Source organism: Thermobia domestica, chromosome 2 (assembly GCF_964235325.1).
Source record: "Thermobia domestica chromosome 2, izTheDome1.hap1.1, whole genome shotgun sequence".
NCBI lineage: Eukaryota > Metazoa > Arthropoda > Insecta > Zygentoma > Lepismatidae > Thermobia > Thermobia domestica.
In genome coordinates, this window is record NC_137455.1 from 97,945,686 (window position 1) to 97,959,082 (window position 13,397).

Consider the following 13,397-nt stretch of genomic DNA (forward strand, 5'->3'; position numbering starts at 1 on the left):
ACGAAAAAGAAAGCTTGAAGCAGAAACACATTTAAATTGCTAATGGGATGTCTTCAAATTCAACAGTTATCTTCTGACTGTCTACCAGAACCAGAACTTCCCATTGTTACCGAGATCTTTCTGAAGCCCCCTTTTGGCTTTGTTTTCGAAAGAAAGAAAATTTTTCATAAGAATCAAAATATTGCTTTACAAAACAGCACAGAAGGTCATTAGCATGCTCTTTTCCTTTTCTTTTCTTCTCTTTGTGGATTGAAAACTTACATTTTTCAAGATCGTAATCAAGAGGTTTCTCAAGACCGTGATATTCTATTGGATTGGTGAAGTATTGGTTGCACGTACATAAAGTTTTTATTTTTTTATTTTTTATTTTTTTTAACGATGCATACTTGCACGATTTCTACGTAGTGTAGATTTTCCTGAGACAAAATTCCCATCAATGGCACAAAAATTCCCCTCTTTTAGTTAATTTCCTCCAATTTCCATGCCCATTGACTCGTGTTGGGAATTATTATTATTATTATTATTATTATTATTATTATTATTATTATTATTTTGAAATGTGGAATTATAATTAATATATGATTTTAATGATTTCTTCTTCAAGTTTTGTTAAATGTTCCTGTTATTTTTTCAATATAAATTTGCATTACGTATAAATTTAATAGTACTTAAATTTATTAAATATGGAAATTACATATAAGAAAACTAGCAGCGTTCACCCCGCTTCGCTGCGGTCACCCCGGAACGCAATAAACTTTGTTACTTAGATAATTTTTACTTTTTCGCTTTCAAGTGATATGATAAAAACCATAGAAGATTGCAGTAAATGTTAACATTATATCGCCTGTCATTTATGTTAACCCGCCCCGCTTCGCTGCGGTCACCCCGGAACGCAATAAACGTTGTTACTTAGATAATTTTTACTTTTTCGCTTTCAAGTGATATGATAAAAACCATAGTAGATTGCAGTAAATGTTAACATTATATCGCCTGTCATTTATGTTAACCCGCCGAGTGACACGGTCATGCGGGTTGCATATAAATACGTTTATTTTTACCTATGATGAACTAACAAAGGATTTGTACGTTATGGACACTTGAATGGTCAATTATCTCAAGACACTGGTAATTAAAAATTAAAGTGATATGATAAAAACCATCTAGGGTCCAAATCCTAATAACCCCCCAAAAATGAAAGAAATTGGTTCAGCCGTATTAGCGTGATGAGGGAACAAAGGATTTGTGCGTTCTCTTTTATATATAAGATTTAATTTTCAAATAGTAAGACACGTTTAAATAGATTTTTTTTAAAAAATCAGTAAAATCAAATCCTTCGACTCCCTAAAGAGAAAAATAACTTTCCCATAAAAATCAGTTAGAAACACAACATAGCGCAGGTATAAAGCACATTAACAACTCAGTAATATTGTAGAAATAAGCAATATAATCACATTTGCTTAAAATTCTGTTCTTAAAAATAATATGTATAATACATATACGTATACACATGAAATATGGACCTATGTCTTTCAGTTTGTTCTTTAGAAAGCAAACTCATCAGTTATTAATTCGTTGTTGTTAACACTAAAGATGCAAGGAAAAAAGTCTATGAATAACGTAACTGTTACGAGATTCACTCTTGACCCTTCGTCCTCTAAAGTTGCTGTCTGTGTACCAATAAAAATGTTTTACTGCAATTACACAATCCATTTTATGCAAAATATTTATTTAATTAGCAATTATAGAGACCTATTTTATGCATTATACATGCTAATGAATTTACATGCTATTTATTCATCCACGGTTGGTTTTAAATGGAATATTTTAAGATGCTTCCACATTAATCCAGTATATTAAGCAACACTTTCCAATGGAAGTCGATTAAACTAAATCTGCTGCCGTACGAATAAATAAATCTATTGGTTTTATTTTAATTTATTTATTAAGAATCAAGGACACTTTTAATGTTTTAAAAATTGTCTTTTCTAAATGTGATCTCGTAGATTATTGTGCAAAACATTCACTAAATTAGTTTAAATAGTATAGTTAGACACATGTGCCTTATCCATCACGTAACCTTTTATTATGAAATAAGTCCTGAGTGAGTGAGTGACTGGCTGACGCCAAACTGCTTAAGCTACAAACTTGAAATTTGGACTGTTAGAATTTGTAATGTAGGACACCACAAAGGAAGGACTTTCGAAAATTAGACATGGGAGAGGGAACTGGAGTTGTAGTTATTATAATGAGGTGTCCATATCTCAGAATCCCTTAAGTGTCTTCATCTCGGCGAAATTAAAATACCGCAAATTTTACAGTAATTATGTGATATCTTCAAATAGATAAAAGATAATCGAAATGTGGAACAAGAGCGCCCTAGACAATATTATTTTACATGAGAAACCGTTATCACGACTCAATTATCTGCTTTCGATTTCGAGCCATTTTGAAAATCGGCATTTATTTTCGCGTTTCTAAACAGCTGAAAACGGAAAGCCGCTAGGTGACTTGTGATAACGGTACCTCACGCAAAATAATATTGTCTAGGGCGCTCTTGTTCCATATTTCGATTATCTTTTATCTATTTGAAGATATCACATAATTACTGTAAAATTAGCTGTATTTTAATTTCACCGGGATGAAGACTCTTAAGGTTAAAAAATAAAATAGTAGACCCTATTTGGACTTTTAATTTAAAATATGTAAACAGTATTTCAACGGAATTATATGTTTTTTTTTTTTTTTAATTTTTATTCTTGACCTAAAAGGAAAGATGAAGGGGGTTCACTAAGATATCCATACGTTGTGTGTTTGAATTTCGTCCGAGATTATGAGGTCAGATGCATTCTATATGAAAGACACAGAAGGTAGAATCCACAATATTTCCTGCAGTAATACGTGACGGCATTTGCTAGTAAAGTACTAAAAACAAACCGTCCAAGTATTCTCCACTTACTCAACTTTAAAAGAAGAGAGAATAGAAAGAATAGATGAGAGAAGTAAATTATACTAGTAAAATAGATTGTTTGGACAAGTAATCAGCAGATTTTCATCAATCCATAGACAATGCATCAATAATATCAATAGTGAAATACTAATACTTACATAAATCTACCGTTAAGATAGTCAAATAAACAGTAAATAAATAAACAACTGCCTGTCATGGTCACGCGATCTCTAACGACCTATTTGTCACAGGTTTTAACCCTGCTTAGTGCAGGGGTGTGATGTACTCGTTCGTTTACTATTCATTTCAGTAACACTATTATTTGATCGTCTCCTATAGGCTAAAGGGTACATACTCGGCTTACGAGAAATTCAAAAATAAATAAATAAACAGCGTAAAAGTAGAGAAAACCTTGAAATGAGTTTTTTTTTTTTTCAGAAGGATATTGTGGAATTATCGGATATGGGAACGTACTTGTATAAATAATATCCTTGGTTACGAAAAATGAAATATGAGGATTGTCCCCGGTATAAGAGGACGTCTAGTAATTTTTTAAAGCTAAAGTATATGAAAGAAAATTGAATAGTTAAAAATAAAATAAAATAAAAGTACTTACCGTCTGCAACGAGCCTCATAACGATGTTGACCATATCTTGGACTTCTTTAATATAAAAATTTGAGTCTGTGTCGTGAGGCATACCTAAATCTGTTTTCTCGGAGTTAAGGTAATTGAAATGTACAGCAATTAAAAAGAACTGTCTTTTTCACATTGAAATACTTTTTATCTTTATCAGTAATAATGAATCATAAAAAATTATATAGTCTACAACATTATTTTATTCTTAGTTATCAATTTATAAATAAAATTAAATTAGTCAATGTTGATAACCATTGTTAGTTCAAAAAAAAAAAAAAATAGCTTACATATATGATGATTTTAACCAAAATTAAACTCCCACTTCCACGTTGTACGCTACACGGGCAACTTAAACATACCCATAGTCAACTACTAAATTTCTATAGGTTTCACAAGGCGCATCCAGCTGCACTGATTCATTGTAATAACTTTAACAAGTACAGGCAAGGTTGTTTGATACATTGACTTGTAATATGAGCTTCAAAGAGACAAAACAGCATATGCAAAATTTTTACATAACTGTATTTATCAATAACAACGGTGCTTTTCAAAAGCATTTTTTTAAACAAGAACTATATTACAGATAAAACGACTGACAATTCTCCCCCCCCCCCAAAAAAAAAAAAGATCTACACGTAGAAGAGTGAATCTACAACTCACTTCTCAACAGATCTCCGAAGTCCCAGAGCCTTGAAATTTTGTATTAAGTATTGTTCTTGAACTATAGACTATGTATAAAATGGGACTTTGTCAAACGCGATCCCTAGGAGATTTTCTTTTCTTTTCTTTTTTTTTTTTTTTTTTTTTTTTTTTAAGTTTTTAGTTTTTCAAATCTCCGAAACCGTAAAGCTAGGAAATTTTGTGAAGATCATTTTATACCCTACCTACAGTGATGGAAAAATGAAGTTTTACGAAATGTTCCAATGAAATCGAACTTGCATCAACAAGTATTTTGGAAAAACAATATATATATATATATATTCCATATAAATATTTTCTATAAGCCTTATTCTTCTTTGTACGAAGAACGGACATTGTGCTAGTCACAACATGTGTAACGAATAACCACAATAAAGCTAATTACATCTATACTAATATACGAAAAATCAAAACGGTTCACCCACTTTTGTGTTTATTCACCCCCTCCCCCACCCAAATACCAGGCCAATTTCAATGAAATACAGATTCTAGTGACCTGATTAATGACGTAAATGGAAAAACAATAGTAGCTACTGTGTTCTCGCGTATACTATAGTATACTTGTCGCGTGTCATTAATTCTGACTACAGTTTCAGAAATAATATTCGCGAGCATAAGCTGGTGTCATGAAATATTTTTGCTCCATAATATTTTTTACTGGAGGTAAAGATACTACAGAACATTTTGAAATACTTACTCCTCCTTTTTCTCTTATACGTCAACCTACTAACTAATAAAACATGCTGAGATTTATCTTTTGCCACACAAAGCGGTTCTCTCTCTGCAACAGATGGGGGGAGGGGGTAAAATGATTTCAGAAACCCCTGAAATATTCTTACGCTCCACTCATTTCTTCTATACTAAACGTCAAAGGAACACCAACACCTACTAACTAATAATATCTGACAATAATATTACCTCCCTATCTATGGCGAAGAGATGACTGCTTCGTGTGACAAAAGATAAGTCTTATCATGCATTATTAGTTAGCAGGTTTTGGTGTTCCCCTGACGTTTAGTAGAGGAAAATTGGGTGGACGGTACAAATATTTCAGGAATTTCTTATATAATTTTACCCCTCTGTTTGTTGCAATGGCAAAAGAGAGATGATGTTACGTGTTATTGGTATGTTTTCGTGTTTCTCTGACATTCAGTATAAGAGAAACGGATAAGAATAAAAAAATAGTTCAAGAGTTTCTGAAATATCTTTCCCGCCGGTAAAAATATTACGGAATAATAATATTTCATGACACCGCCAACTAGCCTAAAATCTTATATTCCGTCTACGTAATGTTGGATTCATCCACAATAAAATGACATGCTACAGCTCTGGTACCGTTTCCTTCAGTAAAACGCATAACTTGCAATTTAAAACAAACATTGTAGAGTTAAATCTTTTGCTTGATATCCTTCCTTAATAAAATAAGAATCAGCAAATACTAACTACTCCAACTTAATTAAATGGCAGAAAACTTTAACTCGATGTGTACTCCACGCCTGAAGTACACATTTACCGAATAAATGCTGCCGTGTTGCTGGGTATACGTATCTCCTATTTGAAGATATAAACCACGAGCGGATTATTCTCTTATTATTGATTCAATTGGAATAAATATTTGGATAGATTTTTTAAACATTATGATTAAATTAATTCGAATAATTATATCAATACTAGTGGCGGCTTGTAAGGGAAATTATGTTCGTGAAACTTAAAATTTTATCGCTACAAGTTAAGGGAAGAAAACTCATCAAATGACCTAATTGTTGTAAACAAGTATAAGGCATTTCTTCCTTCTCTTATCTCGTAGCGATAAAATTTTGTTTTACTGATGAAATTTCTCTTAAGAGTCGCCAATACATAGTACTAATCTGAAATTTCAAAAATAAAGTTGATAGATACATGCAGAAGCCAGAGTAGTAGGGCGTATTGTTTATGTGTTTGGGGGGGGGGGGGATTGGAGGATTTAGTTGCAATGAAGTCTAGAGAGGTCTCGATATAGTCTGAAAAATTGAGTCAAATCAAAGGTTTTGGGGCATTGGCAAGTTTAGAGAGCTTTCTGGACAATTTAGCGAATGGGAGATGGGTTATACATTAGAATTATAAATTTGACACTAAGACAGGGATACAGCAGGCACATTCAAGTTTTTAATGCATTGCTCTGTCTAATGGTTATTAATGTCCAATGTATAGCGTAAACATTAATAACATATGTATAAGATATAACTATATATAGTATAGGAACGACGAAAAAAAGTTGCATTACAGATGGCTGTAAATATTGCCAGAAGTAATAAAAACTTATTTAATGTAAAAAAACGCACATGACTTTGGAATTAAAAAAAAAAAATATTATCTACGTTATGAAGAAAATTTACAAAGGAAGGTGTTCAGTGTCTATGATTTAAATGCTATGCAGCACCCTCGAATTGTAAATTGGAACTCATTCATGGCCAAGTGGTTAGGGTACCTTTGGCATGGGAGACCCGGGTTCGATTCCTGGCAGGAGTCATGTGGTTCAGATTCCACGTTAATTAGTAGGTCCCGTCTCATATAGATTCGCTGCTGAAAGGGACGTTAAACTCAAAATCAACTCAACTCAAAATGTAAATTGACACTGAATTTTCGTTCATGTGCAGTTACAAGTTTTTTCTTTCAACACTCTTTCTGAAAATGAAATTTTCTCTACTTATTTGTCAATGATGTTTTTCTTTCTTTCCTTACGAGATGGGCAAAAAAAAAAAAAAAGTAAAATCAGGTATAAATGTTTACTAGTTCAATAAAGAACAAGTAAACTAAAACCTACACACATTTGTTACATGACATTAGAATTGGTGAAAGTTCTTCCTTTGCAGACAGCATCCCAAGCATGCAAACAATAATGAGCACTCGTGATTGGTGCTGATATGTATCAAACCCGGCACACTCAGCACTTGCATATATGTACATACGTATGTATCTCTGTTCCTCTTTGTTAAGTAACAAGCACTCGCAAAAGCTTTCTAAGCCTTGAGCTACTCATGAGTTAAGAGAGACCAATGAAGAAATACTGGTTTGAACAACTAATTTTTCTTATTTCTCTTCGTTCTAACACCCTCATGCGGAGTGAACTTGCACTAAAAGATAAATTGATTGCACGACGAATAGGAGATTATGATGGTAATTTATCTTCTCTATCATCAATAGAAAAATAAGTGCTTCATAAGGAGGCTCTAACACAGTTAACCAAAAATGTTATATGACAATGATATCTATTGGATATTTCTCCCCATGTTTATCTTTAAAATAAGACTCTATTGTACTGAGTACTTATACTATCTCTCTCTCTGTTTTCCAGCCTATTGATAAGATTCATGAAGAATTATTATTCTCTTTTCTTTGAAGCGAACAGGGATGTGGTTTTTCATGAGACGAGCTGAATTTTAGTGATGAGATTCGACTTCGAAAACACAGAGATACATTTTCGACACGAGATATCACTTTCACTACACAGTTTAGAGATGAGAAAAGCCTCATTCCTTGTCTCGTGTGCATCTCTAAAAATAGTGATTTTAATGGTTTGGCTTTTATTCATTTCTTTTCATTTGATGAAATTAGTTTCGTAACTAACTTCAGAATGGAAGGACAATTTGAGTAATTTTGAGTAAATTAAAAAAAGAATGTTAATTTTCTGTACGTTCCAGCCATACCACAGTTATTCCCAAAATAAATTTTACCAAACGGAAAGAACTTTTGTCGCTGACTGTACAAATTCTGGTGGTTCTAGGTGACTTATTTCTATCAGAAAATCTGTGCAGACAGACAGTCCGCGGTGGTTCAATGGTACAGCATTCACCTTTGGTGCGTGGGATCGCTAGTTCGATCCCAATTCTCCCCAAGTGAACTTTGTGATGGACAAACATCGTCTGTGTTGGTTTTTCCCTGGGTTCTCCAGTTTCCTCCAACTTCCTTCATTCAACCATTCTCATCCATCCCACCATCAGTCTCCCTTAGCCTCGGTGCATATCCGTGGGACGTTAATCTTTTAAAAAGGACATATATATGTACGTTATTATATACAGTATGTTAGTATAAAAGCTTGTAAAGCAGGTCAAGGTCCACCATGCCAAGTTTTATTCAGTTTGGTTGAGGGGTTCATTTTATACAGTGTCTTAATGATTGATTTTTCAGGGGGGGAAAATCAAACGGAAGACGGAAGAATAATAATAAACACACACATTATATATATATATATATATATATATATATATATATATATATATATATATATATATATATATATATATATATATATATATATATATATATGTATATACTATGTGATCAAAAGTGTCCGGACACCTGGCTAAAAATGACTTACAAGTTCTTGGCGCCCTCCATCGGTACTGAGGAAAGGTATCGATGTAGGTCGGTGAATCCTAGCATGAAGTGGGCGTTCCAAACATCCGAAAGGTGTTCTATAGGATTCAAGTCTGAACTCCGTGCAGGCCAGTCCATGGCAGGGATGTTATAGTGCTGTAACCACTCCGCCAAAGGCCGTGCAGTACGAACAGATGCTCGATCGTGTTGAAAGATGCAATCGCTATCCCCGAATTGCTCTTCAACAGTGGGAAACAAGAAGGTGCTTAAAACATCAATGTTGGAATGCACTGTGAGTGCCACGCAAAACAACAAGGGGTGCAAGTCCCCTCCAAGAAAAACACGAGCACACCATAACACCACCACCTCCGAATCCTACTGTTGGAAGTACACACGCCAACAGATGACGTTCATCGGGCATTTGCCACATTGTATACCGTGATTCGTCACTCCACACAACGTTTACCCACTGTTCAATCGCCCATTGTTTACGCTCCTTACATCAAGCGAGGCGTCGTTTGGCATTTACCTGCGTGATGTGTGGCTTATGAGCAGCCGCTTGACCATGAAATCCAAGTTTTCTCATCTCACGCCTAACTGTCATTGAACTTGGAGTGGATCCTGATGCAGTTTGGAATTCCCGTGTGATGGTCTGGATAGATGTCTGCCTATTACACTTTACGACCTTCTTCAACTGTCGGCGGTCTCTGTCAGTCAACAGACGAGGTCGGCCTGTACGCTTTTGTGCTGTACGTATCCCTTCATTTTTCCACTTCACTATCACATCAGACACAGTGGACCTAGGGATGTTTAGGAGGGTGGGAATCTCGCGTACAGACTTCTGACACAAGTGACACCCAATCACCTGACCACGTTCGAAGTCCGTGAGTTCCGCGGAGCGTCCCATTCTGCTTTCTCAGGATGTCTAATGACTACTGAGATCGCTGATAACGAGTACCTGGCAGCACAATGCACCTAATATGCAAAACGTATGTATTTTGGTGTGTCCGGATACTTTTGATCACATGGTGTATATATATATTAGAAAATGATGCCGGTACTGAATATCCTTAAATTTGGATCAAAAAAAAATATTGAAAAAAGTAGACAAATACGCCGCGTCTTGGCTAAGCTTCATCTTGTGGGCCACTGGTCTTTTGCCAGTCCAGCAACCCTATAGTTATGCACCTGGAACTGCTAGTAACGTGTGCTCCAAATCTTGAGCGGGGCCCCAATTCGGTGCAGTTGGTAGGTACACAGACTATTATCTTAAGATTTCCCCTCATAGGATAGGCCATTTCCCACTACAAAATCTCGCCTTAAAAAAAATCGGTAGCTACTGACGTGTTGCTAACCACCAGGAGCTTTTCCCTTTATCGATGTAGTTACCAATGCTAGTTATCGAAGACATCAATAGCTTGACGGTTGAGCGCCAAAAGATACCAGAGTCCATGACAAAAACTATTTTACAAAGTAATAATTTCAAGATTCTGAACAATTATACAGAGTAAGTTTACTATCACTAACAGTGATTTCCGGATTCCAGAAGCTCCCAGGTTACACATCTGGAAAAGCAATTTGTTTGATTCAACAGTTTAGACATGAAATTGTCGGTTTTACTATGGATAATTGAATATAGGTTGAACACAGCCATATTTACGGATGGGCCATGGCGGCAATTTTCGCACACCTATTTTCTATTACTATTTATATATTTTATTATATAGTATGTTATGTTGTCTGTATCTTATCATTTGTCTATTATCTTGTTTACTGTGTATTTAGGCCTATAATTTTTTCCACTTCCACTTAAATATTGATTGTTTGCTTTACCATCTCAATGTTTTGTACATCTGTATTTATTGATGTTCAGGAGGCGGCAATTTTTTAATGGCCAGGGCAGAAAACGTGTTAGAAAGGCCCTAGTCTTGAGATTTTATACAACTCGCTTTTCATCATGTTCTTGCAGGTTGCATAACCTTTTGATCATGGAATAACAAAATAGACAAAAACAATATAGGCCTATGTATATGAAATATGATTTTCTTTTTAAACTTTTGCAGTTGTTTAGCAGCTGACCAAACATGTAATTGGAATAAGGTGTCAATATGTGTGACCGGTTATCATTGGACTTGCATTTACATGCGAATATACGAATTAAATATTTCACTATTAAATATACGCATGATGCAACACGTGATATATTCCGCTTATATAGGAGGAGGGAATATTTACTTTCAAAATATAATCATTAGTAAACCTATTATCGAAACAGAATCCCTGATTTTTAAAATAATGACTCTTACTTAGTCTGTCTAGACGTGCCCTACCCCTCCCCAAAGCTGAATTTCTGAGACAGACAATTCTACTTTGTGTATTTCTTAGAAAAGTTGTGTAAACAAATCTGAGGACAACAGTTTTGACAATAAGAAATCATTTTTGAGGCCTAGTGTATAATTACGATGAAAAATAATTCGTTGCTAAATAAAGTACAACTCAAGTGTTTTTTGAGTTTATTTATCTTTTACGCCCTTGTCATGAGCACCCGAAGGGGGCAGGGTGCCCCCGCCTCACGAAAATGTATTCGTAATATAGCAAACCACGTATATTAAATACCAGATATACCAGACGTAATATAGCAACTATGAAATGCCCTCCCCTGGAAAATTTTCTTCGGGCGCCCATGACCCTTATGCAACACTGAGATTATAAAGGACGGGATCTACTATTAACGTAGACTTACACACATGACCAGGGTTTGAATCCAGCGCAGTTAGGCAGTGAGCAGACCTTCATGTAAGAGCGATCTTCACAATATCTATAGGTCGTTCCTCACCATACTACCCTGACTACAAAAAGACCTGGATTACAGGATCAAGCCGGACGTAGCCATCCCCGGCTAAATGTTTGAGTATGCCAAGGTATTGCCATTGGAATTATGCTCAGAAGAATATACCCCTCTGCAGTCTCCCCTTTTTTAAACATCAAATAAACTATATCGATATTATATTGAAGAAGTATCAATACAAAATAATCTCACGTTTTTCCTTAAGAGTCTTCATCCCGACGAAATTAAAATACCGCTGATTTTACAGTAATTATGTGATATCTTCAAATAGATCAAAGATAATCGAAATATGGAACAAGAGCGCCCTAGGCAATATTATTTTGCGTGAGGTACCGTTATCACAAGTCACCTAGTGGCTTTTCGTTTTCAGCTGTTTAGAAACGCGAAAGTAAGTGCCGATTTTCAAAATGGCTCGAAATCGAAAGCAGATAAGTGAGTCGTGATAACGGTTTCTTATGTAAAATAATATTGTCTAGGGCGCTCTTGTTCCACATTTCGATTATCTTTGATCTATTTGAAGATATCACATAATTACTGTAAAATTAGCGGTATTTTAATTTCGTCGGGATGAAGACTCTTAACAGAAAACTGAAGACGACTCAAAAATCTTATTCATTCAAATCTGCTTGGAATAAAGTAGCCAGCTAGCTTGTGGTGGAAAGTATCGTATGTCGGAATTCCAGTCAACGTTTCCTGCTGTAAATGCTTGAGGAAAACCACGTGGTCTTTACCCGGTCTCAAAGAAAAAAAATGTTTTTAAAAAAGACTAAATTTCTTACGGAAAACAGGATTAGCGTATATGGTTATATTCTTACCTCATGCTGTTCTTGTTGTATCATCTAATAGCAACATGATGTACTGTTTTAACCAAATTGATCATCACTCCACAACGATTATCATGCACACATAACGATCACTACCAATGCCAATAACTGAATCTGCGCGACCGACCGACCACTTCTGAATCTGAAGAAAACAGGTGGTGGTTCTATCCCTCGTTGAACCGCACCGCACCGCAGGAAGGACAACCCCCCAAGCCCCACAACAGGACCAAGGAGAGGGGCGAAGAAAGAAGACTTGAATAGTAGCAAAGTTTCACTGTCCAAAACAACTTCCATCCCTACAGCCATTTCTTTTCGAGGAGGGAAAATGTAATCTCGGTTCAATACACAACAAAAAATAGTTTAGGGTGCTGGGCTGGCCTTGGCACTAAATCCAAATATAAGATCTACTCATGACTTTAAATAAAAACAACCCACGAGGTTTAGGTAGAGTATAGTGGAAATTACACTCAATAACAGTGGCGTCACCAGATTAAATTACAGAAAACTCAAGTCTCCGCTAAGTTGACGCTAACGTAACCGACAGAAAGAAAAGTTAAATCTATGCTAGTTACTGATTCAAGAGTCTACAATCAAAATGTTACTTCTTCATATTTCATACATAACCGGACAATATGGCATATGCATTTTTCCTGACAATGTATGAGTGGTTTATTCTTGGGAGGGGGATGAGTTTTTTCGGACGATTTTCTTCATGTTTCACTGACAATATTACATAATTCATCTGTTCTGAGAAAATTTACGAGGAGTAATATTTTTCCGGAGTGAATTTTTAAGGACGATTTTCTCAAAAACGAGTCAGGCGATTTTCTTCATATTTCGTTAATACACGTATTTCTATGATGAATGTGGCATAAATCGTTACTGAGGATATCCACAAGAGAAAAGTTACACTCTTAGGATTAGTTTATATACCGGTATGTAATTTTGTAAAATACAACTTATACGATTTTGTTGTCATTTTATTAACAAATATTTTATTAAGAGCTCCCTCGTGGCTAAGCGGTTAGCGTACGCGCCTTTTGCGTGGGAGAACCCGGTCGATTTCCGGCGGAAGGTTATGTGATT

General features: G+C 35.2%; 1 protein-coding gene across 1 annotated transcript in view; it reads right to left on the minus strand.

The window, feature by feature from the left end:
* Nucleotides 1-13,397, minus strand: part of LOC145674285 (RNA-binding protein fusilli-like) — a 322,435-nt gene that overhangs the window by 159,337 nt on the left and 149,701 nt on the right. Inside the window, exon 4 of the mRNA XM_081744141.1 lies at nucleotides 3,564-3,653. Coding sequence (XP_081600267.1) covers nucleotides 3,564-3,653 — 90 coding nt within the window. The remainder of the gene's footprint in view (nucleotides 1-3,563; nucleotides 3,654-13,397) is intronic.